The sequence below is a fragment of the Eschrichtius robustus genome, chromosome 14 (assembly GCF_028021215.1).
Source record: "Eschrichtius robustus isolate mEscRob2 chromosome 14, mEscRob2.pri, whole genome shotgun sequence".
Lineage (NCBI taxonomy): Eukaryota > Metazoa > Chordata > Mammalia > Artiodactyla > Eschrichtiidae > Eschrichtius > Eschrichtius robustus.
Genome location: NC_090837.1, coordinates 92,607,224 through 92,633,955, shown reverse-complemented (window position 1 = coordinate 92,633,955; position 26,732 = coordinate 92,607,224). Strand labels below are relative to the sequence as shown.

Genomic DNA, 26,732 nt, shown 5'->3' with positions numbered 1-26,732 from the left:
TCTTTACTATCATTACTCTGAATTCTTTTTCAGGGAGACTGCCTATTTTCTCTTCATTTGTTTGGTCTGGTGGGTTTTTACCTTGCTCCTTCATCTGCTGTGTGTTTCTGTGTCTTCTTATTTTGCTTAATTTACCGTGTTTGGGGTCTCCTTTTCGCAGGGTGCAGGTTCGTAGTTCCCGTTGTTTTTGGTGTCTGCCCCCAGTGGCTAGGGTTGGTTCTTTGGGTTGTGTAGGCTTCCTGGTTGAGGGGACTAGTGCCTGTGTTCTGGTGGATGAGGCTGGATCTTGTCTTTCTGGTAGGCAGGACCACGTCCGGTGGTGTGGTTTGGAGTGTCTGTGACCTTATTATGATTTTAGGCAGCCTCTCTGCTAATGGGTGGGGTTGTGTTCCTGTCTTGCTGGTTGTTTGGTTAGGGTGTCCAGCACTGTAGCTTGCTGGTTGTTGAGTGGAGCTGGGTCTTAGCATTGAGACGGAGATCTCTGGGAGAGCTTTCACTGTTTGATGTTACATGGAGCCAGGAGGTCTCTGGTGGACCAATGTCCTGAACTCGGCTCTCCCACCTCAGAGGCACAGGCCTGACACCCGGCCAGAGCACCAAGACCCTGTCAGCCGCCGGGCTCAGAGAAAAGGGAGAAAAAAAGAAGGAAAGAAATTAAAAAATAAAATAAAATAAAATGAAGTTATTAAGATAAAAAATAATTATTAAAAAGTAATTAATAAAAGAAAGTAAAAAGAGAGCAACCAAACCAAAAAACAAATCCACCAATTATAACAAGCGCTAAAAACTATACTAAACAAACAATCAAACAAACAAAAAATGGGCAGACAGAATCTTCGGACAAATGGTAAATACAAAGCTATACCTACAAAAGCACAAAGAAGCATACATAAACATACTCACAAAAAGAGAAGGAAAAATATATATATACCTATATATTAAAAAAAAAAAGGAGGAAGAGAGCAACCAAATCAATAAACAAATCTACCAATTATAATAGGCTCTAAATACTAAACTAAGATAAACATAAAACCACAAACAAATTAGTTGCAGAAAGCAAACCCCAAGTCTACAGTTGCTCCCAAAGTCCACCTCCTCAATTTGGGACGATTCGTTGTCTATTCAGGTATTCCACAGATGCAGGGTATATCAAGTTGATTGTGGAGATTTAATCCGCTGCTCCTGAGGCTGCTGGGAGAGATTTCCCTTTCTCTTCTGTGTTCGCACAGCTCCCAGGGTTCAGCTTTGGATTTGGCCCCGCCTCTGCGTGTAGGTCACCTGAGGGCGTCTGTTCTTCGCTCAGACAGGATGGGGTTAAAGGAGCAGCTGATTCGGGGGCTCTGGCTCACGCAGGCCGCGGAGAGGGAGGGGTAGGGATGGGGGGCGAGCCTGCGGCGGCAGAGGCCAGCATGACATTGCACCAGCCTGAGGCGCGCCGTGCATTCTCCCAGGGAAGTTGTGCCTAGATCATGGGACCCTGGCAGTGGCGGGCTGCACAGGCTCCCGGGAGGGGAGGTGTGGAGAGTGACCTGTGCTCACACACAGGCTTCTTGGTGGCGGCAGCAGCAGCCTTAGCCTCCCATGCCCGTCTCTGGGGTCCACGCTGATAGCCGCGGCTTGCGCCTGTCTCTGGAGCTCGTTTAGGCGGCGCTCTGTATCCCCTCTCCTCGCGCACCAGTAAACAATGGTCTTCTACCTCTTAGGCAGCTCCAGACCTTTTCCCGGACTCCCTCCCGGCTAGCCGTGGTGCACTAGCCCCCTTCAGGCTGTGTTCACGCAGCCAACCCCAGTCCTCTCCCTGCGATCCGACCGAAGCCCGAGCCTCAGCTCCCAGCCCCCGCCCGCCCCGGCGGGTGAGCAGACAAGCCTCTCGGGCTGGTGAGTGCTGGTCGGCACCGATCCTCTGTGCGGGAATCTCTCCGCTTTGCCCTCTGCACCCCTGTTGCTTTGCTCTCCTCCGTGGCTCCGAAGCTCCCCCCTCCACCACCCGCTGTCTCCGCCCATGAAGGGACTTCCTTGTGTGTGGAAACCTTTCCTCCTTCACAGCTCCCTCCCACTGGTGCGGGTCCTGTCCCTATTCTCTTGTCTCTGTTTTTTCTTTTTTCTTTTGCCCTACCCAGGTACGTGGGGAGTTTCTTGCCTTTTGGGAGGTCTGAGGTCTTCTGCCAGCGTTCAGTAGGTGTTCTGTAGGAGTTGTTCCACATGTAGATGTATTTCTGATGTATTTGTGGGGAGGAAGGTGATCTCTGCGTCTTACTGTTTCGCCATCTTGCAGGTCACCTGTCCATCACCAATCATTTTGATAGAACTTTCTGGGTGGCTTCCGCCTTAGCATCCAAGAATTCGAGGACCGAAGTATAATCATTTGCTTCTTCTTTTCAGACGGTTTTGAGACAGCTGTGCCATCAAATAGCCAGACAGTCTCAGAACCTGGAAAAAATGTCACACTCACCTGCCAGCCTCAAATGAAATGGCTGTTACAAGAAGTTACATGGGAAAAGATCCAGCCCCATCAGATTGACCTCTTAACTAGCTGCAACTTGTCCCAAGGAAGAAGTTACACTTCAAAGTACCCAAGACAGATACTGAGCAACTGCACCCAGGGAATGAGGAGGACCTTCATCACCATGCCCCACATTATGGCCTCTGACTCAGGACTCTACCGCTGTGGCTTCAAAGCCAGCACAGGAGAAACTGAAACCTTCGTGATGAGACTGATCGTAACCGATGGTGAGTAGGTGACAGATGCCTTAACGTGTCAAAAATGGAAAAAGCCAGCCACTGTGGATTGGTTTCTTTTGTCTTTTTCATGACTTCATTATTCAAAATATCTTTAATGATTGAATTTAGTAAGTTGTCAGTTATCGAATGTTAGTGTTTACCTTGCTAATCCATCAATCACAGATTTAACAATAATAGATCTTTCCCATTTTTTCGATCTGCCACTTTCCTAAAATTAAAAAAAAAGATTCAGTCAGTCTGAAAAATATGTGGTATCAACAGCCTATAAGTTTCAGCTGTATAATTTCTTTTTTTTTTTCAGCTGTATAATTTTTAATTTTCCAATTACTTTAAAACTTTTTGATGGTGGTAACTAGGTTTTATAATCCTCGTGTATCCTCAGCAATAATAAGGTGTTAGCTTGGTATTGCTGAATCAGTGTTGAGTAAAGTGTAATAAATGTTTAATAATGTGGTTGCTACTTTGCCAGATCAGAGCTTTGGTTCCCTCAGTTTTTTTCAGAGCTGGGAGCAGGAACAGACTGGCCTTGAAGCTTTGAAACTGATCTTCAGGGCCTCTCACCTGAGCTGGCTCCTTCCAAGGCCCGGTACTTATTTTGTATTAGTAATTTGTCTCCTGTGTCATGATGAAGCCCTAAATTGTGTAAACTTCAGGCTCCACAAAACCTGTGTGAGTGTAAGGAAAAGTGGTATTTCACCGACTGATGGGCAGATACAGAGAGGCCTGTGTAGACCCGCATTCCAGTTGAGCGGGAGGAAGTCTGTCTCAGACTGCCAGTTCTGCTTCCAGGCAAGTTTTCTCACTGCAGAGGTACCTGTCAGAGAAAGCAATTTATATTTACTGATGACAGAAATTTTATTTCACTTTATTCTCACCCTCTTCTTCCCTCCCTCTTTTCCTTCCTCCCTTCCTTCCTTCCTTCCATCCTTCCATCTATCCATCCACCCATCCATCCATCTTTCCTTCTGCCTTTCTTCCATATGCTTCTAGCCAACTCATGTGCCTTGGCCTGTGTGTAGACTTTTAGAGCCAAGGCTTCCTAGGATGTGGCTGCGTGTTCATAGACTCTGCTTCTACTGCAGGCTGAGATTCCCTCCTGCATCAGGAGGGAAGGAGAGGAGGTTTTGTATGTAGAGCAGCCTCCACTGCGGCCGCTGGAGCAGCTGCGTGTGCTAAGGAGGCCCTTTGCCAGAGGTTAGCAGCTTTTGTACATAGTCACCTCGGACAGCATCAAAGCTTTCTCTACTCCTCTTAATGACAGAGGGAGCTTAGAACTTGATGAAAAAGAGGATTGATGGAATATTTGGGGGAGAAATATTAAGAGGTTCTTCATGTTGACTCCATTCCTTCAGAGACATCTAGAAAATATTTCTCACCTTTAAAAAAAAATACTCTTGCATTATAGAAGTGTTTCTAAAACCTGGCCAGAAAAAAAGAAAGAATAAAGGTAGTCGCTAATCTTCTCTCAGAGACCAAGGCAAGAAAAAGTTCTATCCAGAAAAAGTCATAAAGAACCATTTTCAAACACTTCTGAAATAAAATCTTGTCCATTATATGTTGAAAAAGTTATTAAAAACACCTTAAATCATAGAGAAAATGGATTCTTGGAGGTATAATTATTTAACTCTTACTAATTAATAAAAATGTCTTTCTGCTACCCAAACATGGCTAAGTTCCTTGCACAAAGCTGTTTCTTTTCTTTGTACATAAGCTATAAACAGTGTCGAAAATGAAGGTGACAGTGTAATGGTCAGCATTGTTAGTGTTCAAGTGTTTTGAATTCTTGAAAAATGGCTTTTTGACATTCAGCTGACAGGTTGAAAGAATATCAACTTGGCCCATTAGTAAAAAGTTATATTTGATAGAAGATGACAGCTGTTTACTGTATGTTTTGGTTTAATTCCTTTTAAAAATAATTATAAGTAAAGATTGAAGATAAAAAATCAGATGGGAAGCAAAAATAGATCACTTGTGTTTCCCTGATGTGATTCGATTATTTCAAGTCCTGAGGCTGTTTGGTCAAAAATCAATGTAGGGATTAAAGCAGAGAGACAGGTATAAGATGTAGAGCTGATTTAATTTATTTCAACTGTCAAGAGAAAGGTGATTGTGACACAGATTTTATAAACCGCTGTGCATCCTTTTGTTAGCTCCCATCAACTTCTTTTATGGGATCCAAAAGCGAGATTTTCAGGACTATTGTATTGTACACACACGCACACACACACACACACGCGCACGCGCGTTCTTCCCCTGATTTTGCCTGCCTGTGTTCATCTTCAGACAAGTACCAGGTACTGAGAGGCCACTGAAAAGATGATACGATGTCAACCAATACATCGTATATCCAGGCCTTGACTTATTTTGAACAGAGGGAGAAAGTGGCAGAAGCATGAGTTGAACCCAAATTTACTATTGACTTTCTTTGCTGAATGAAAAGAAATACTTGACTCCCCCTGTTTGCACTCAAGACCTGGGAAGTAGTGTAAAATGGTTCCAGACTGAGTTTTCTGAATTTGAAGCTTGTCTAGACCACAGGGGCCAGGAACAGGGGAAAAATGCATGCATACTGACAGTGACCAAAATTATTTTTGGCCCTTAATATCCTCTGGATTTTCATTAGTAATGAGAAAAGTATTTTAAGTTCTACCAAAATAATTTGTGAAGTCTTTTAATATTAATTTAATGATGTGCAAACTACAATTGTTTCAACTGAGCTTATTAATTATAAAAATAATGAGGATCAGAGAAATGAAATCAGTCCCTCAGAAAGTTTCTGGAGAAGACTAGTTTTTAACTATATTAAGAAGTATAGTTACTCATGTCTTTCCCCAATCATCTTCCACCAACGAGGCCACTCATCTGAACCATCAAGTTTCAAATAAAGCTTTGATGATCAGAACAGAGCAAAGAGACAAAACAGAGTCCGGGGATGTACACAGTATGCACGGGGTGGGGCGGGGGAGTTGTGCGTGGGTGATTGCACTCAAATGACTAGGTTGGTACAGAGATTCTGAGTTATGGGTTAATATAGAAGGAGGTAGGCTCAATTAAGTGATAACTTGGTGAAATACTAGATCTCATGTAAGAGCAATGAAAGCCACTATCAATTCTTGATCAAAGATGGCACAAAGTAGTATTTAAGGAAGTGTAAGTCAGATAGTAGAAAAAGAGAAATTTGAGGCAGAGGAAATTAGCTAAGAGTCAGTTGCAATAATCAGTACATGAATGACTGAGCTCTCAAACTAGGCTACCACTGTCACATACTGGGTCTTTGGGCCACAAAAAAGGAGCCCACTTCAGGTAGACAAATTACAAATGGCAGATAAATTAGAAAAAAGGTGCCCCTTCCTCTACACTGATGCAGACCCAAGCTGATGCACAGGCTTAGTGATGGGCCACAGGTACCCTACCCACTTGGCTGGGCACACAGGTGGCCTGGAGAAGGGGGAGGTGTCGTTGGTCAGATTGGAACGTCAGCTTGTGCTTGTCACCAACGCCACGTTCCTACTTTCTCCTATTCCCAAACAATTTACTAATTTTCACGACAGTTACCTCCTTTCCTTTAGGGTTTCAGTCTGATCTTACCATCTTATGATCTTTTCATATTAGCTCAAACTGCTTCCCTGACATCGAACCATCAAGCATCTTGAATTTCTCAAACTTTTATAACTAGGAAACTGATACCCTTGAGTCATTTAATAACTTCGTCTATTTGCGATGGTCCCGACTCTTATATTAGAAATTACTTGAGATTAAGGATTATGACATCTCTGCTTAGAGCTGTCAACGTATCTTTCCAGAATGTGCTTAATAAGTGTTCTTGACCGATTCTGTGTATGTTAATATTTCTGTATGTCTAGTAGGGACTGTGTCCATTTTATTTCCCGGTTTTCTAGCTGGATTATTTCTAGATTTTCTTCATCAACACTACATTTGAGGTTTAGTGATTGCTGATCAAAGAAACCTGAACTCTCAGAAGATCCGCTGCAATGTTTGGGGAGAAAATTTTCATGAACTTTGTTCACATATATATCTTTCAAAAAGGTGATTTCCTTTTTTTAGTTCTCTTGTTTTGCATATTCTATATAAATGGTGTATAATTGCTAGTCAGTAGACGTGGAGGATGGAAATTATAAATGGAGATTGCAGAAATTTTCACTAGGAAATCACGGGGCCACAGCCAAGAGAATCTTCCCGTATCTTTCTTCTGTGAGGTATGGGGTCAACCAAGGGGTAGCGTAGAGGAATAGATGCTATAGGTTCTAAATCTTGCCTGTGATGGCTTGGTGGAGATTACTGCCTCTGGACTCTGTGCTCCTGAGTTAGACCATGAGAATATTACGGAGGAGAAATAAACTTCATTTCTTTCTTTGGCCTTAGTTTCTGCTAAAATTCACTCATTTTTCTCCCAGGTGATTTGGATTCCTAAACAGTTTGAAGTTGTGGACAGAATGTATTTTTTTAGGGATTTATTAATCCAGAACCTTCTGTCCCACTCCTCTGAATTTATAATAGATGAAACTATTGTAGGCATGGCAGTTTTCTGAGCTGGTATGCGCTGAGCTGCCAGATACGTCCATTTCCGTGACCCGGTGTGATGAACCTCAGCCTTTTATCATCTCTTCCTACATAGAAAATAATGTCCATGACAGTTAATTTATACGATAGAACCATAGGACCGGAATCCCAGAGCACTGGTGTCACTGCCTGCAGGCTCAAATAGCCTCTACCAATACGGATCAACTACAATTTTTAGCCCAGTTTAGTTATGTTATTAAAATTCTGGGTGATAAGTGGGTATCCAGATGAAACATACTGTTTCCAACATCACAAGTGAGTTGATTACTCAATCAGGGCCTATTACGTCGTTGTAGCTTTACAGTTGCCTCTGCCCACATCAGTTCTTTTATGAGACATCTAATTAAAAAAAAAAAAAAAAGCAACCAGTCAGTCATTCAGTTTGTTTTGTGAGCCCACATGTTGATTTATTCATCTTTCCTAAGGCACACAGTCCTGGAATGTTTGCCTGCAGTCATTGTTTATACGTACCGTATTTGTGTAGATAAACAAGGTATTGGATTGACAAGTTAATATCAGAGAGAAGGAAATGTTGAAAATCTAATGTTAAGTGGATTTGATGGTGCTCTTACATAAGGAACATTGATGAATTTGTATTGTTATCACTACTATAAACAAAGTAAGTTGGTGGTATTAGAAATAGGTAATCCTAGGAACTGCTTTTCTTTAAGTGGATCTTTATCCTCAGCCTGAATTTCAAGTAATTTTCATGACACTTTCCTCCCCTTAGGAACTTAGAGTACAGGTAGGAATTCAAATTCAGAAAAATGTACTGATTTTCTTCCCACTTAAAATCCATGACCACACTTGTGTGAGAGACCTGCCTAATGACTCCAAAGGCAAAATAGCCATTTGGACTCCTTTGTCGTGTGTGTGCTTTTTTTATTTTAAAGCATCTGGGAATTGTTAACAGCTTGTAATTGTCTCTTAGAGCCTTATTAGAAACTGAACTTAGATGACTGTGTGAAGTTTTCCCCAAAGGCAAGTAGAAAATTACTTAAAATTTAAAAAAAAATTAGTTCTTCATGTAAGATTAATGGCATTTCATTCTTAATAGCAATTCTAGTTTTAAGTATTACAATTCAATTAGTCAGACAACTACTTCCAACTTCAACTGAGGTATTTCAAACATGTACTGACCTGACCCTTGACAGATATTCAAAGGTGACCTAGTAGGTTTGCAGAGGTCTGTGTTATTTAAAAGAGCAAGAAATGAAGAATAAACACGGATCTGTCATTTGTAGAGATCCATCTTTGAACCCCCATTTGTATCTGAAAGTTATTTACACTGAAACGATTCAGGGGTTTTTAAGAGTTATTTATTTAACAGAGGAGTATGCTTGGGTAATTTAATAAAATAAATATTTTGTAATTCTCATTGGTCACTCTAAACTTCATTTCCAGAGTTAATTTGATGCATTTCACTTTGCCTAAAACTCAAAAATAACTATGATGTTCACAATCTTTTAAGTATAAGAGTAGTGTTTTATTTAATTAACCCACAGGAAGAGATTCTTCCTTTCACGGATGTAAGGTTGAACTGTTTAAAGCTCTCCACGGCACTGGTGAGGAGTGAGAAATGGCTTTAGCTAAGGTGAATAGTGAGTGAAATGAAAAATCCCTATCAACACAGTGATGGACACAGGCAAGTAAAGAGTAAATATTGAGATGAGAAACTACGTTAACAAAGGATGGGATATTTTCTGTGGCTTCAAATCAAAGAAGCTCAAGGGCATGATGGATGTGCAAATGACCCCCAAATTGGGGCCACATAAGAGGTGAGTTTACAAATATAAAAAAATACAGGCTTGCAAAGTATAACCATTATTCTGATTTTTTCATGTTTTATATAGAGCACTGAGATAAATTCTTCACTCTTTTAATTTGTATGTGTATATACACAGATTTTGTGAATTAAGATAACTGTGAATATTGTTAGGTGGAACAATCTGCCATATGGTAAACATTCAATAAATACATGTGCTTGTGTGGGCAGTTTTACACTCACAAGAAACACACAAGTCCCAAATACTTTAATCAAAACAGGTTGTTTTGCTTTTATGCTGGCTACTGTCTTCTCTTCCTGGTCTAATAAGTAAAGATATCAGCTTTGAAATCCAATCATGCGATTCCTTTTTTTTAATCACTGGCTATTTTAAAAATGGAGAGATCAGATGGATAATTAAACTCTAGAGCATAAAGCTGCAGATTTTGCAATTATTACCAGAGCGCTTATTTCTTATAGCCAGGCATTAGCTTTCACATGTTTTGTAGAGCACTTAGTAAACAGTTTTTTAATTAAAATGTCTTAAGTTGGAGAGAATATTTGGAGGTAAATATTCAGCCCAAAGCTTGCTGTCTGTTTCATATTCTGAAAATATCTGTATGACATTTATAGCACATTTATATATAGTCCTTTATAAATGCCATATAGTTTGAAGTTTAAAGTTTTCTAAGGACCCAAGGGAAAAGTTATAAATAGCAGTTATAAGAACTAAGTGTCGGGCTTCCCTGGTGGCGCAGTGGTTGAGAGTCTGCCTGCCAATGCAGGGGACACGGGTTCGCGCCCTGGTCTGGGAAGATCCCACATGCCACGGAGCAACTAGGCCCGTGAGCCACAACTACTGAGCCTGCGCGTCTGGAGCCTGTGCTCCGCAACAAGAGAGGCCGCGACAGTGAGAGGCCCGCGCACGGCGATGAAGAGTGGCCCCCGCTCGCCGCAACTGGAGAAAGCCCTCGCACAGAAACGAAGACCCAACATAGCCATGAATAAATAAATAAATAAGTAAGTAAGTAAGTAAGTAAATAAATAAATAAATAAGAACTAAGTGTCACAGGGCTTTGTCTTGGCTACTATATGACAAACTCACACATTATGCTTATGTTTGTGCCAGTCACTCTAAGAACTTACTGGTAATTACTCATTTAGTTGTCACAACAGCTCTATTATTATCTACATTTTATGGATGAGGAAAGTGAGGCATGGAGAGGTTAAGTGAGGCATGAAGCCTTATCCAAGATTTCACAGCTAGTAGGGAGAGGGGCTGGGATTCAAAGCCCTGCAGACTGGCTTCAGGGTTCTTTTTCTTAACTGTGGCACTATATTGCTTCTCCAAGTGGAAGGAAAAAATCATTACTGCCATCAACAGCAACATCACCAGAGAAGCTGGCTACTGTGGAGTTCCACAGCCTTGCGTTCATCCTTTTAGGAGGTTTCTAGGTACAGTGGGTTACCTACTGAACCAACACGTAGAGCATCTGTAGGCAAAGGAGTGGGAGTTTGATCACCCACTCTTTTCTTCCAGCTCCACCTGCTCAGGTCACCCCAGGTGCTGTGTCTGTGGGTTCCCCACTGACTTGTCCCCTTTTCTGGGGTTTGCAGGTATCCTGAAGTCACGTGAGGGAGGGTGTTCACACAGTCATATGAGGGACAAGCAGAATCAGGTAGTAGGTATCAGGGTCTGGAGGGGAGTGCTGGTTGCTGATGAAGTCATGTCCACGACAGGAACAGACTAGGGGAACTTTAGGAGTAGCCTCCAGGCAAAGGCGAATCAAGGCTCTTGCTGGAGAGGACTGGTGAGAGCTCAGCTCTCACGTGACTCATTGGCTTTGCAAACACCTGCCCCCAAGGTCTTCACCAGACCCGCCCAGCAGAATCTCCCTGTGGGAAAGCTTGCTCCCTTGAGCAACTTCCCTGGGATTGGCTCAGAGTTCCCGAACACACCCTCCTTCCATCTTAAGTTCCTCCTTCCTCTCAAATCCTGCTCTCCCTCTAGTTCTCGTAGCTGACTAATGACCATTCAACCCAGAGCTGGAGTTATTAGTCATTGGAATAAGGACAGCAAGGACTTAACCTTCAAAATCTCCCAAGAAAAAACAAAAGTTTATTTTCTATATTAAATATTCTGAAGAGTTATAGTCTCTCATATTTATGGACCTTTATCTTGAACAGCTAAATAAATAAATAATTTAAATGGTATGTTATGCCTACTTATGTTTTATTGCATGGGTAAAATGTTCATCTTGATTTTAGTGGAGTATTTGAAAAATTTCCTATTATATCCTCATGGATAAGCATGATAGTGACACAGTAATGTAGAGTTACACTTGGTTAAACAACAGTAATAACAACAATGTGTTGGGGAATTAGAATTGGAAACAAAATCTCCTCCCTACCCAGAAAAGTGCTCCACAAAGGAAGAAGGGAAAGAAAACAATTTTATTGTTGAATAAGCATGAAACCAGAATTGTGATACGCATCACAGGCAGTCCACTAAGAGACTGCAAAGACAGAAGGAAATCTTAACCTTTTGTAAAGCCTGGCAGATACAACCCATTATATGCATGTTCTCAAGGTAAACAGTAACTAGTCCTCAAGTAGGAGGACTTGATAGCATCATTTGTCACACACAGCCCATCCTAAATTCACCTGGTATGACCATCTGTGTTAGCTAGTTGGCTTTATCCAAAGGAAAAATGAGCTTCTTACATCGTTACGCCAGGAGGTAGTTTTGCACCTCGGAGCAAGGTGCCCTTGGAAGTTAGGCTTCTACCTTCCCACAGAATTGGAAGATATGGGCTCTCTCTTCTTTGATGATTACATTCCAAAGATATGGCTTTGATTTATTACAACAAAAGGATACAAAGCAAAATCAGCAAAGGGAAAAGATGCGTGGGGCAAAGTCAGAAGGACTAATTCCCAGAAGGAAAGCAGGTGTTTAGCATAAACCACATTGTTTGTATCAACAGTTTAGACTCAGTAAACCACCCTAACAGTTAAGAAATGGTGAGAACACTCCCCAAATCCAAGTTCCCACACACTAGCCAAGGGCCAACCTTGTAAGCAGGCCTTTCTAAGGCCAGCAGTCATCGGGCTGCTACATTAACTCTTTTCTGCACACTAATTCACCACAGAAGTGAGCAGGAAGTGTACAGGTCTTGACATTCTGACTTGTGATGCGTAAATACAATCTCGTTTAATAAATAATATCTGTTTATGAAAATGGAGAAATATTTTAAGAAATATAACGTAAGACTAAGGAATACTTGGGTAGAAAGGTGAGACATCTAATATGATGGAGTCAGCCTTGAAAATTTTCTCAACAAATTACCAAATCAGAACGTTCACCATCCCTATGCCGCATATGCTGACTTGGGTACCCTTACGGTACTTCAATCGCTGTAGAGCGCTATGGCCCAGAGTACAGCCAGTGCACATAGTGACACCAGAAAGTGTAGCTACTGCGGTCAGCCTGTTGAGTAGTAGACTTTACAGCCTATCTTAGACTATGTGTTTCTCAACTGACGTAAAGTTTTAAAGTGTTTAAGTCACTTGGGAAACTATTTTCCATCAAGAGAGGCAAAACCATTGCAGCAAAACGTGTACATAAGATTAGAAACTCTCTTCCTCATTGGCTTGCTCTGTAATTACAGGACAATTATTTAGATTCTCTTCACCTTATGTTTCTCAGTTAAAATGTGATAATACTTTTATTTTTTTAAATTTTATTGACGTATAGTTGATTTACAATATTGTATTAGTTTCTGCTGTACAGCAAAGTGATTCAGTTATACATGTATATATATACTTTTTTATATTCCTTTCCATTATGGTTTATTACAGAATATTGAATATAGTTCCCTGTGCTATACAGTAGGACCTTGCTGTTTATCAATTCTGTACATAATAGCTTGTATCTGCTAACCCCAAATTCCCAACCCACCCCTCCCCCTCTCCCCACTCCCTTAGCAACCACAAGTCTGTTCTCTATGTCTGTGAATCTGTTTCTGTTTCATAGATAAGTTCATTTGTGTCATATTTTAGATTCCACATATATGATAATACTTTCATTTTGAGGAGGAATAGTTACTATTCACTCAGAAGAAAAATTAGAGGTTGATGTCATGGCCCTTTAATTCTCTGAAAATAATTTATTCCCTAGGACCTTCTTCCTATAAAACAGGGAAAGGTTTCTGAAATACAAAGAGTACAGAATTGATCTACACAAAGAAAGTTGACCTTTGAAAGCTTGGAATCATATTACCATGCCTGTATTTCAGGCATACAGGAACGTTCAACAGACTTCAGACTACCATTTTTTCCGGTGGTCCTCCAAAGCTACAACCATTTTATACATGTTTATCAACACCACTTCTACCTTTCCCCAGAAAGGTGAATCTAGCTACAGGAACAAGCATCCTCTGTTATACATGACTAGTGCAACATGGAATTTCAACGTGAAAAGAATAGAAACTAGTTATTTAACTCTAATTTTGAATGTGTGCATACAAAATATAAGTTCACTCTTAATAGTTTACATTATGTGGTGCTTAAATATATAAAGCCCCTCTACATGTTTTATCTAGAGCCACCCCCATAGCCACCCTTGGATTGATTTCATCATCATTTTGCAGTTGCCAAAAAAGTGTCCAGAACATCAAGTGATCTTACGTCGGGGTCTTCCGGGGAAAAGAATTAGAAGATAGGACTTAGAGCCCAAGGCTTCCCTCCTCCATCTATTTTTTCAGCAAATCAGTGTCTAATGTGGGACGAAGATTGGATGTTTGCATTGTACAGTGAGTCAAAAATTGGAATCAACCTGATAGTGCTGCGTCTGTCAACTAACACACATCTATCCTGTGGGAACACACATCTATGCTGTGGGAACACACATCTATCCTGTGGGAACACATATCTATCCTGTGGGAACACACACAGTGTGTATCCCATCTGTACATAGAGCGAAATCAAATATTTCTCTTCTTTTTGATGAGGTAAGACAGCAAGAATAACTTTTACTGGTATCTAGCATGACCTGCCCAGGGCTGGGTAGAGGGTCAGGATCTCTGAGTTTTTCCCAGCATGTTTTTTGGTCCAGATATTTAGGTTCTAAGTTACTTGGTTTCCCCAGTCCCTAACCCCACCCCAGACTCTAATAAAAGATAAATAGTAAACATCAATGCCTGCTCTTACCCGCCTGGCTCTGAGGCAAGGACCTGGCAGCATTTATATCCCAAGCCTTTCTAAGTGTTTATAACTCAGCTGTAAATCCTTGTCATTGGCAGGAACGTAGCCTGGAGGTTTGCAGTCCTCGAGTAAGTTACTCATTTGTATATCTCACTGACGTGCTTTAAATTGTTTTAACTGTATTTATCTTTCTTTCCTTTTTTAAATAAATTTATTTATTTTATGTATTTATTTTTGGCTGCATTTGGTCTTCGTTGCTGCACGCAGGCTTTCTCTAGTTGCAGTGAGCGGGGGCTACTCTTCGTTGCGGTGTGCAGGCTTCTCATTGCGGTGGCTTCTCTTGTTGCAGAGCACGGGCTCTAGGCATGCGGGCTTCAGTATTTGTGGTGCGTGGGCTCAGTAGTTGTGGCTTGTGGGCTCTAGAGCACAGGCTCAGTAGTTGTGGTGCATGGGCTTAGTTGCTCCGCGGCACGTGGGATCTTCCCGGACCAGGGCTCGAACCCATGTCCCCTGCATTGGCAGGTGGATTCTTAACCACTGCGCCACCAGGGGAGTCCTATTTATCTTTCTTGATGGGAGGGAAAATAATGGCTTTATGGTTCACGACACTCATGTCCTCCTATGAATCAACACTGCATTGGGATGAAGGTTGAAAAAAAAATTAGCAAAAAAGTGGCTGCCGAGAAGAGACAGTAATTCTTTCTTTAAGAGAGGGGCTTGAGGGCTGACGTTACTCAAGCTAAGGTCTATTAGCAGAATTTAGGAAAAAGTGAATGTTAGGAACTATTGATTAACTCCCTAAAGCACCCACACCCATTTGATTTCCATTTTGTTTTCGGTTTTAGCCGCACAGGGCCCAGCAAGTTGGGTGCTTACACCAGCCTGGTCCAAGTCCTGCTGGTTCACATTAACGCAGCAGAGGGGTGGGAAGCTGAGAACGAGGTAACAAGTAGGATTGGCTACAGGCCGGGAGACTCTGGATTGTAAGTGAATCTCTACCAGACTCCCATGCTTTTTGTCGGTGCCCACCATTTCATCTCTAATGCCGGGTACACAGTCTGCCTTGAAACACTGTGTTAAAAGATGAGTGAAGAAGATGGATATGAGTCCAGCAGGTCACGCATTGCTAGAAGAGGTTAAAAAGAGGTAACATATTTCACATTAAGGAATGCATCTGAAATTTAGATTTTGGCTTTATAAGTGAGCAGTGTGAAACAAATGAAGATACTTTTCAGTGGTTTCTACTTAATTCATATAATTGAGAGCTTAGCAAAGAATGCCATCTTAATTCTTAAGGATTCTGAGTACACTTCTGCAAAGACGCTCTCTACATCCTGCACTTTAAATATAACCACTAAAAATTGGCAGAGTATTCTGCTTTAAGCATGCAGACCTTTAAATTTTTGTACTATTTTTTTCTGATTATTAAAAGCAACACATCATTTAGTACATTTGGAAAATAGCAAAAAGCTTAAAGAAACAATTGCTTTTAATTCTATTCCCTGAAGATCATCACTTTAAAATTTTGGCATGTTGCTGCCTGGCAGGCTTTTTCGCCTAAGTTCTATACTTGATTGAGATATCATAGCATGCACAACTGTGAATTCTGGCTTTGAAATTTTAATTAACTTTCTATCTAGAGTCAGCAGTTTTCCATTTCATTGGGATTCTTTACACCCATGGTCCTAATGTCTATAGCTGTGATTCTCTAAGAGGTGGCCCCAGACCAGCATCACACAGGAGCTGCAAATTCTGGGACCCACACAAACCTCCTGAGTCAGAAATTCTGAAGGGGGAGCTCAGCCGTCTGTGGTTTAACGAGCCTCCCCCCACCCCCCTGCCCTGTGACTCTAATTACATTTGAGACCCTCAGCTGTGTAGTCTTACTTTAGAGTGCTGCTGGGAAATAAGGATTTTCTTTTTGCTGTTATAAATGTTCCGCAAAACTCTTTGTTCACATTTCTGAGCATTTCTTTAGGAAAAAAGTAATTAATCAAATGTGCAAGAAGCTCGTGGAAGGGTCTGACGCACAGAGAGCGATCTCTTCCCAGAGGCAGGTTGCAGCAGATTTCTCTCCGAAAATGGAGCCTGAGGTAGTCCATCTTGCCACCTTCTTCCTTTCACGCAAACTTGTCTTTAAGCACTTTTGGTTAATAAGTTGTTTTTATCTTTCTTATTGTCTTAACATAGCTTTTTCTTGATAGCAAAGGTATGTTAAAGATACTAATTTTTTGCCTTTACATGTTGTTTGTGATGATTTTGACCTACAGATATTTTTCACTTTGACCCAGTCAATCCTATGTATTTGCTTATTCGTATAAATTGGAAAGTCGTTTCTCATTACAGAGATTAAACAATACTCACTTATAGTTTCTTCTCATGTTTACATTTAAACATTTAGATCTCTGTAGTCCACCCAGATTGGCTTTTTTTACTGTAATTAAGATCTAAATAGTATTTCAAAAAGCAGGTAAATAATTTTCCCAAAATACTGTCAATTGATTCTTTGATCATAACTTGCATTTTTTTCCACCATGCCAGTTTAATTTAACCTTAGCATCTACTGTATTCAAATTATGTCAGCATAGCAACTGCGGTCCTTTTATAGGCCTGTGTTATAATGCAGATACGTTCAGGTATTTTGTTTGCTTTTAATAATGTGCCAAGAGCTTAAAAACATTAATTTCTTATTTGATGAGGAAAAAATATCCTTGTTCCTTTTGCAGTGGTGGTTCAATGTATTTTTTGTTGTTGTTGTTGTTCAATGTATTTCTGTTCTGAATAAATTTCGCTTTCCTTCTCCCCATCATATTTGGACAAAACCCTATCTTAGACACTATATACAAGGTCTTTAAAAGTGTTCATATATTTTTTCTATCTTTATTCACCTTACAGGTTAACAAATTTAAGACATAAAAATAATGTTTATTTTTTGACTTAGTTTCTTTTTGCAGTAAAGCTTGCAAAAGAATGAGTGGAGTAGACTTCGAGCTCTTATAATGAAAAAAAATCTCAGCTATAGTGGGTCAGGAAGGAAGAAATCATCTGAGTGAAGGATTGGGAAGAATGCTGTGAAAAGTATGGTTTACAGGTTGCTGTGGGATTCCAGGTAGCCTGGGAGTCAGGGTACAAGCGTTTGAGCTTTTATTTCAAGAGAGAGGGAAGCTGTGCTGTTCTCTGCCATAGCTGCCCCTTTCCTGCAAATTTCCTGGAAAATTTGCTGCCTAAAGATATAGAGACGGCCATAAAGATGGTGCCTCGGTTTCAATTCAATCCTGTTTCCATCAACAACACATACTGATGAGTTTCTTCTCCTTGTAAGGAGCTCTGTGGGTGGCGGTGGGTGAGGTGTGCTGTGGGCAGGAGGACATTTGAAAGATGAAATGGTCTCTGACCTCATGGGATCTGGCTGCAGAGGTGAGCAAATATTTGAATATTGCCTCGTTAGCCTCTTATCACAGCTCTGTGATGTAATTGGAAGTGTTGGCATCACTTGACAGTTGAAGGAGGGCTGGCAGAGAAGGTTAGGAATTTGCTGGAGGTCAAACAGCTAAACAATGAAAGAACCAGGATGAGAATTTCAGATTCCCTGACCATTGCTCTTTCCAGTTAATTGCTGAGTTGGAAAAGTAACATGCTTTTCCTGATTATTTTTATCATTAACCGTAATTGAATAGACAATATTTCTTGAACAAAATTCCACTTATAAACATCAAAGTTACATACTGTTGTGTCTTGGATGACTTAATGCATTAGAACTAAGAAGTAATCTTCATTTATATACTATTTTGATGGGGTTTTTTTCTACAAAAGATCTCATGTATGTGATCGGGAGCTCATTAGAATGAAGTGGTATCTGTCTTGAATGTTTTCTATTCTTGGTCTTCTTAAGGTGTCAAACCCACCATTAGATCAAGGAACTAGTGAAAATCTGTGAGAAGTCAGAACTATTTAGGAGATTGAAAGAAAAGTCTTTTTCCCCTATGTCATCCTATTTTTTATTGGAATCTTTGTTTTACATTGTTACCCTGTGATGATTAATATACCCTTTCCTAATTTTCCCACTTCCCTTTCCTTTCTGGCTTTAGCTGAGTTCCTAATTCCTCCTGTAATTTTGTTTCCTCCAGGTAAAACCAATAACCAATCCATCCTCTTCATGGCTGCAGGGACAGCTTTGTTGTTGCTGTTGATTATCCTAATTACCACCGTCATTGCCATTCCTTATAAGAGGTGAGTATTGCAGCTCCTCCTGGATCTGGTTTTCCCTGAGTAATTCTGATGCTGGAGTTTCTCTATTAATAACCCAGTAGTTGCTCAAGCTGTCTTACGACTCAGGTACTGAGTCCCTGTACTTTGAGCGCTGCTCTTGTACGTAACGGAGAAGGAGCTGTGGTAAAGTTGGAGGAGGAGGCTAGCGTGGCTCATTTCAGAACTAGTAGGAGTGGGCAGTGCACCCCTGCACTAACAAAGCCGGCTGCCTGGTGCCTCTGCTCTGCCTGCTACCCCGTCTCTCCTCCTCCTCCTGCAAAGGAGAAAGGCTGCCAGGTGAGGGGGAGGTATGTGTGTGTGACAGAGAGAGAGAGAGAGATGGATTCTGAGAGGAGAAGATCAGGGTTGAACGGTAATAATGCCTTCATTTATTCATTCATTAAATATTTATTGTGACAGTGGTGACTGAGATATAGTGGCATGCATATTCTAATAAGCAAACAACGTGATTTTAAATGGTTATATATTCTCCGAAACAATCAATGTAGGTGCCTTTATTACAAATTATTGAGAAGAAAGGAGTTGGGAGGGGCTGCCCTAGAGAGAGCTGGTGGCCATTTGGCCTCTTCTAAAGTTTCCTACCTCTTACTGTCTGTGGCACACTTGGCAACTTTCTAGGATGTTCTTGGTTAACTCTTCCCTTCTTAGCTGCCCCATGTTCATCAACTCACCAGTCTAGGTATTTGCTGCAATCTTAGTTGTAGTCATATTGTAGTCATATTGGGTCATATTGTACAATAAGGAATTGTAGTCATATTCCTTATACTTGTGATCCAACTGAAGTATTAAATTCTTAAGGAAAGAAGGAACCAAACTTTTGATGTCTACATTTTGAATGTCTGACACATTGTAGGCACTTACTGTATGTTTGCTGAGTGAAGGAATACATCCATCTCCACTCTTCTCCCCCAGTAATGTTACCACTCACGCATGCGTGCGCACACACACACACACACACGCACATACACACACACAGTCCTGCGTGCTTATTGATAGGGTTTCCCATAGGTTTCTCCATCTCGTCGCCGTATCCCCAGCCTCTACCTCTTCGAAGGCTCTCCTCACTGCTCACCTGACTGCAGCGGTACTCCCGAACCTGCTCTCCTGCTCCCAGGTGTCTCCTCTCTTTCTAACCCATCTGTTATTCTCCTGGTTCCTCTTCTAAAAGCTAGACTGGCCACGTCGTCTCCCTGTTTAAGACCTGTTTATTGTCTTTCCACTGGCACCAGAATAATGCTAAGCTCATTAACCTTGTGGCACAGGTGCCCTTTGTTCTGACCCCAGCCCAATTGATCTGACCCCAACCTAATATTCATTCATATTTTCTACTTTACTTACTCCCCTGATATTGACAAATTGTATTAAAACTACAACTTTTATTCTGTGAACACGCCTGACTCTTCCCATTTGTTATGCCACCAAAATGCTGATTTCCCCCATATTTGGCCTCAGAATGATCTGATCCTGCAGATCATTCAAGGTGTGGGATGCATGTCTCCTCTGGGAGGGCTGTCCTGCTTCTCCCTCCCTACAAGTAGACATGATGTCACCATCCAGAATCATGTTGCACTTCTTAACCACCACACCTCGCAGCCTGCTTTGTAGTTTAATCATTTCCATGCTTGTCTTCCCTTCTATTCATAATGGCAGGGATTATGTTTTATTCGTTTTTTAGTGTTTGATAGCATTTAGCGCTAATCTTTCCAAATAATGGATGGTCCATAAGCATTTGTCTCATTAAATTGAAACATGAAGCTGTCGCTGTTCCTTTCTCTCCATCATGGGCTGCCCTCCAGTCTTCCCCTGGTCAGAAATTAGCAAATTGAGGTAAGGAACCCAGGATGTTAGTGACACTGAGGATTTCTCTACTGCTTCACCTTGGTTGATTAAAAAATGCACCGAGGGCGGATATGACAGCAGGAGCACATGGGAACACAGGGGATATGGCTAGGAGAGAGTGAGTGACAGGACAGACCTCGAGAGGGTCACAGATATTGGACAGAAAGGATTTAGCTTCATGAAAATGCATCAATTTTACATGAATAGCTAAATTGAACTGTAGAGTATCTTGTCCCACTTGGTTAAATGTGATAAAAAGAAGATCAGTGGACTTGAATGCATAACCATGGCCGAACACCACACAGCAAAAAGCACTTGTTCTTTCTACCTTGTCATTGGTATTGATTTGTGTTCGTTACTTAGAATGGAAACGTCTTGAAAAATGACCCAAGGGACTAAACAGTGACCTTCTGAACTCTGTCTTAGCAACTGTTTAAAATAATCCTGCCGCTTCAGCTTCTGATGTGCTGACCTGGAGAGAAGCCAAAATACATCACAGGGTGCCTGAAGGAAACTGAATTCTTCCTTCACGCCCAGCACCGGGGAGCCTGTGAGCAGGAGGCATTTGGAGCACAGTTGGTGTCATTTCCAGTTAGAGACCAGAATAGTGACAATATTCAGTGAGCATGGCTAGGGGAAGGCATAGCACCAGTAAACGTGACAGGAGCCGAGATACAGTCTAGAGATTGACACCTGAGTCTGTAGGAAGAAATTTAATATTTAGTGAGCAAATGTTAGGCACTTACTTTTACCTTTGTTGTCAGCTTCGAGGTTCACAGCAAATAGGGTGTCTTGGTTTGCCTGCGACTTTCCCGGTTTCAGCACTGATCATTCCTCATCCCAGGGAAACTCCTTAGAATCAAGCAAACCAGAACGGGAATATGTTTACTGTCTTTATTCTACAGGTGAGAGGACTGACCTTTAGAGATGCAAATAACTAGTCAATTGCAGAGCACAAGTTAGATGCAGATCATCCAACTCTAAACTTCATGTTCTCGTTATATGATAAATAAGTGCTAGGGATGCAATCTACGACGTGGTAAATATAATTAACACGGCTCTACATTATGTATGTCTGTTGTTAAGAGAGAAAATCCTAAGGGTTCTCGTCACAAGGAAAATGTTTTTTCTATTTCTTTACTTTTGTGTCTATATGAGATGGGGGATGTTCACCAAACTTACTGTGGAAATTGTTTCATCATGTATGTAAGTCAGAGTATTATGCTGTACACCTTAAACTTACGCAGTGCTGTATGTCAATTGTATCTCAATAAAACTGGAGAAAAAGCATCTTCTCTTTTCCTCATCACATTGTATATGCTAAACTTATGTTAAAAGTATATTTGTTGGGGTGGGATAGGGAGGGTGGGAGGGAGACGCAAGAGGGAGGAGATATGGGGATATATGTATACGTATAGCTGATTCACTTTGTTATACAGCAGAAACTAACACACCATTGTAAAGCAATTATACTCCAATAAAGATGTTAAAAAAATATATTTGTTTATATATATAACACACATGTATATATATATATTTGGACCTACTTGGGAAAGTTAACTCTATATTATGATATAACAAGCCTTGTGAAGGATAATTTAACAAAGGATCAAAGGTCATAGATCTGTGTCTGTTTCCTCACTTGTGAAAAGAGGATAATAATAGTGTCTGTATCATAGATTTCTTATGAGGAATAAATAAGTTATATAAAAGACCTTAGAAATATGACTTGCACATAGTAAATTTACACATAAAGTAAGTAAATAATTTGTTTAAATACTACTTAATAAGTAAATACATAAATGCACGTAGTCTGTGATTCTGTTGACATGGTAGGAGGATTTCATAGCAACTAGAAGAGACCATCAGAGTCAACATTGATTATCTGAAAAACCTTTCCTTGGAGAGAGACCATCTTGCCAGGTTTTCAAAATTTCTGTGAAGTAATTATAACCTCATCTTTAAAAAAAACTCTACATTTTTGTATCTGACCCATCCCCTCTGTGGTTCAATAAGAATCTTTTCTTTAGGGGGATGAAAAGAAATAGTCACCATCTCCCCATGATAACAATTTCCATACACTTGGATATAGTTATTTCATCTTTGCATTCAATTACATTACTCTCTTCTCTTGTATTTTCTTTTCAGAGATTCCTCCTGAAGTTAGGTTTTTATAAGTTTTGTTGAAACTGTGGAGAGTTTATTGAATAGTATGGTTTCGGATGGCCCGTTTTCAGCTGCAACAACATGACTGTAGAAGCAGTGAGCCTGGTAGTCAGGAAGGAGGGCCGTGAATTCAAATCCCGATTCTACTGATAACCAACCCTGTGATTTGGGGTGAATTACTCTTCCTCTCCGTGCCTCAGTTCCCCAGTTTGTTAAATAGAGAGTTTTTGATGAAATCTGAATAAAATAATCCATACAGGTGGTTTAGTAAAACACCCGGAAGATTCCATAAAGCTTAGTTATATTGTCATTGTCATCCAAGAAGTTGCACTGTTGGCATTTAAAAGGAAGTTTTAATTGTGGGAAATCTCTAAGTCATTTATGTATCAATAATAACCCACTCTGCACCATTCTTTAGTAAACTCACTGAGATTAATTACTAAGGAACACTGGCTGCATATCCATTTAGTTGCCTTCACCATCTGTGAGCACATTGGAGAAGGTACGAAAAATGAAAAAATTTAGGACAATGGAATTTTGGGTGAGTACGTATAAAACCGTTGTGGACAGCTGCTTTAACATAATCACTAAAGGCATGTGGGCTGCAGGTACAGGTGAGGTATTATAGAGCGTCTGAAATAATGCTGGTGCTGGAGTGTCATTCTTATTACCTCTCTTGTACATGTTTTCCCAGAAGGAGAAGGAGACAGAAAAGAGGCCTATTTAAAGAGTACTGGGACACACAGAATAGGGTAAGTTTTCTCAGAATTGTCATTCCCCCACCCACTTTTGTGCATCATAAATGTAAAGTCAGTCCATTTTGCAGTTAGCAATCTTCTTTTTTATTCTGCTTTCAATAACCTAACCAATGCAGTTGCCTGTTGTTCCAGTATCAGCTATTTGATGAAATGGTTATTTTCTGAACTAGTTTCCTATTATTAATACCTTTTGAAACTGTTTGTTCTACATTCACATAAATAAATGAGCAATTACACTAGATAATAATAATCAACATTGCACATTACCAAAATCTGTATTAGTTTCCTAGGGCTGTAGCAACTAAATTACCACAAAGAGGGTGACTAGAAACAACAGAAATCTAGTCTCTCACAGTTCTGGAGGATTGGAATCCAAAATCAAGGTCTCAGCAGGATCAGTTCCCTCTTGGGACGAGACTCTGTTCTGTGCTTCTCTCCTGGCTTCTGGTGGTTGTTGGCATTCCTTGGCTTGTAGACGCATCACTCCAGTCTCTTCCTCTGTCTTCACATGGCATTCTTCCGTGTGTGTGTGTGTGTGTGTGTGTGTGTGTGTGTGTGTCTGTATCTCTTCTCCTTTTATAAGGGAACCAGTCATATTGGACTAAGAGCCCACCTTACTTCAGTATGACCTCATCTTAACTAATTACATCTGCAGCAACCCTATTTCCAAATAAGGTCACATTAATGAAGGTCTGGGAAGGACAAAAATTTAGGGGGGATGCTATCTGACCCAGTACAGGGCATGATAATATTTTTATGTCGTGAGGTTATTGTGAGGATTAAATTAAATTAAACTAAAAGCATAGCAAGCACGTAGAAGGATACAGTGCAGGATATTCATTATTGTTACGATGTTTGGATTAATGTATTAATTAACGGACGTTCAGATTATAAAGCTAAAGACCCTTTTGTTGGGCTGCAGGCATCAAGCGAAATGTGACACTGTCCTCCTCATTCCACCTGCTCCTGCCCCTTAATGTTTAATTGACAGAGGAGAAATTTCCTTCTGGGTTTGAAGATACGAGGGATGCTTATTTTCGTGCTCATTGTCTCCACTATAGGTCAGATATTCTCTTTAACACATACTATTCTGTTTACAAAATTTTACAATAAAACATTTCCCTGAGTGTTGTCTAAAATTACATCCATATCTCTTCAATTTAATTATTTGCCATTGAATGCTACCTGGCCAAAACCTCAAGTACTAAAAAGTTTCTGACAATCCAGTGTGTGTGCTTCAAACTTCTTAATAATCTACCAGTTTAACTTTCTTCTTTCTGTTAGGTAGTTACTTTTTTGCAAAACAAAAAACTTTTTTTCTGAATATCTCATGATTTGCTTTTGGACACCAAGTGCGAAGGCTGGAGAAGTCTGGCTTTGTCTGACCTGCCATGCCTGCACGCAAGGAAACCGTGTTCTGTCACATACAATTTCCGGATCCCTTCTCTGTCCTTAGCTGTTGTCCATTCAAGCCAATCCAAAGCCACATTTATTGCTGTGAATTTCAGAGGAGGAAAGGCGCTTTGCAACTTCCTCACTAGGTATTCAACTCTTCCAGGCTTTTGCAGAATAATGATAATTTGAATGGTGATTAGAAAGTTAGATAGTAAGCTGGTCCGTGAAGTTAGACCTACTTGATTCTTTCGGGGTTTTTTTAAGACAAACTACGTAGAAAACAATAGCACTTGAATTTTCCTTTTACTTTCTCCTCGCAAACACCGAAACCACACTAAATTTTCAGACTACTCACCACAAGACCCCTCTCTCTCCCTCTCCTTCTCCTCCCTTCAATTCTGCCCCACCCCCACTCTCTCTCCCCCTCTGTCACTTATGCTTACATATTTTCTGTCACACACATACAGGTGGTCAAAGTGACCCAATTAAGGTAGAGAAGATTAATGATTGTATAACATCATCTTGAAAGTGAATGTCCATTTATTTCTGTAATTAAAAAAAAATATTTATTTTATTTTATTATGTATTTTTGGCTGTGTTGGATCTTCGTTGTGGGCTTTCTCTAGTTGCGGCGAGCGGGGGCCACTCTTCGTTGCGGTGCGCGGGCTTCTCATTGCAGTGGCTTCTCTTGTTGCGGAGCACGGGCTCTAGGCGTGCGGGCTTCAGTAGTTGTGGCACGTGGGCTCAGTAGTTGTGGGTCAGGGGCTGTAGAGCGCAGGCTCAGTAGTTGTGGCGCATGGGCTTAGTTGCTCCGCGGCATGTGGGATCTTCCTGGACCAGGGCTCAAACCCATGTCCCCTCCATTGGCAGGCGGATTCTTAACCACTGCGCCACCAGGGGAGTCCCTGTAATTTTTAAATTGTGTTCAGTTGCTTATTTTTAAGCCAGCACACTGTGTACTTTAAAAATATTTATTTTTCCATTCAACAGAAATTAATGATTATCCACTATGGGAAAATACTGTACTAGACTTTCCATATAAAAAATGCAAATAATGGTTCTCTTCGAAATAGCCTAACATCAGGAGAGGGAGTTTTATATTTAAACAGGTAATTTATATCACAATATATCAAGTGATAATCAAGGCTAGGTCTCTGTTGTATCTCACTCACCACCCTGAAAATCAAGAATGTAATTTCTCACAGAAGTTCAATACAGTGAAGAGAATGTTTTATGAAATTAACTGTAATAGAAATTTGACCTATATCATGGTTGGACTAAGGAGAGATTTATGTTTTGAGTGTCTTTATTAAGTGCTGAAATGCAGTGAATTATTAACATCCTTTGTGTTTGTCTTTCTAGGCAACCAACAACTACAGAAGTCCTGTCCCTGCCAATCAACCTTCAGATGGTGCAGGAGAGGATATTTATGTCAACTACCCAACCTTCTCTCGTAGACCAAAGACTAGAGTCTAAGCTTTTCCCTTAATCTGAGCATATTAATGATGACTATTATGCACATGGATCTTTATACAATTTCTTCCCACTATTTAGTGTCTACCTTGGATACTAGTTGACCGAATTTATTTCATTTGACAGGAAAAATACTGCCTTAACTAGAGAGCATTCTTAACAGAAATGTTGTAGAAAACCTGACTCTAATTAGCTTACACATAAAAGGAAACTTATTGAATCATGTAATGGAACAATCAAGGGGAGATCAAGCTTCAGGCAAGGGTTATTTACCAGGGCTTAAAATTATGTCTAGAATTAAGTATGGATATAAGACAGTTTCTGCATGCCTTTTCACAGTGTTGGATCCACTTCCTTGGTGTTAGCCTAACTCTCATTCAGGTGTTTCCCTTGTGTTTCCAAGATGACTGCCAACAACTCTTGGCAATTCATAATCCTTGTTTCTGTCTGGTAAAGAGTTTGCTCTGATAGAGCAAACACATTTGGTTACTTGTCCATCATAAAACAGTCATTATGGCCAGAAAGGATGAAATGGCTTAAGT

The 26,732-nt window shown here is 40.6% G+C and overlaps 1 protein-coding gene across 1 annotated transcript in view; it reads left to right on the top strand.

The window, feature by feature from the left end:
• CD226 (CD226 molecule) overlaps positions 1–26,312 on the top strand; it is an 84,280-nt gene extending 57,968 nt beyond the window's left edge. The window contains exons 3-6 of the mRNA XM_068563670.1: positions 2,383–2,730; positions 18,418–18,520; positions 23,259–23,316; positions 26,080–26,312. Coding sequence (XP_068419771.1) covers positions 2,383–2,730; positions 18,418–18,520; positions 23,259–23,316; positions 26,080–26,193 — 623 coding nt within the window. The 3' untranslated portion in view covers positions 26,194–26,312. The remainder of the gene's footprint in view (positions 1–2,382; positions 2,731–18,417; positions 18,521–23,258; positions 23,317–26,079) is intronic.
• Positions 26,313–26,732: the final 420 nt, after the last annotated feature.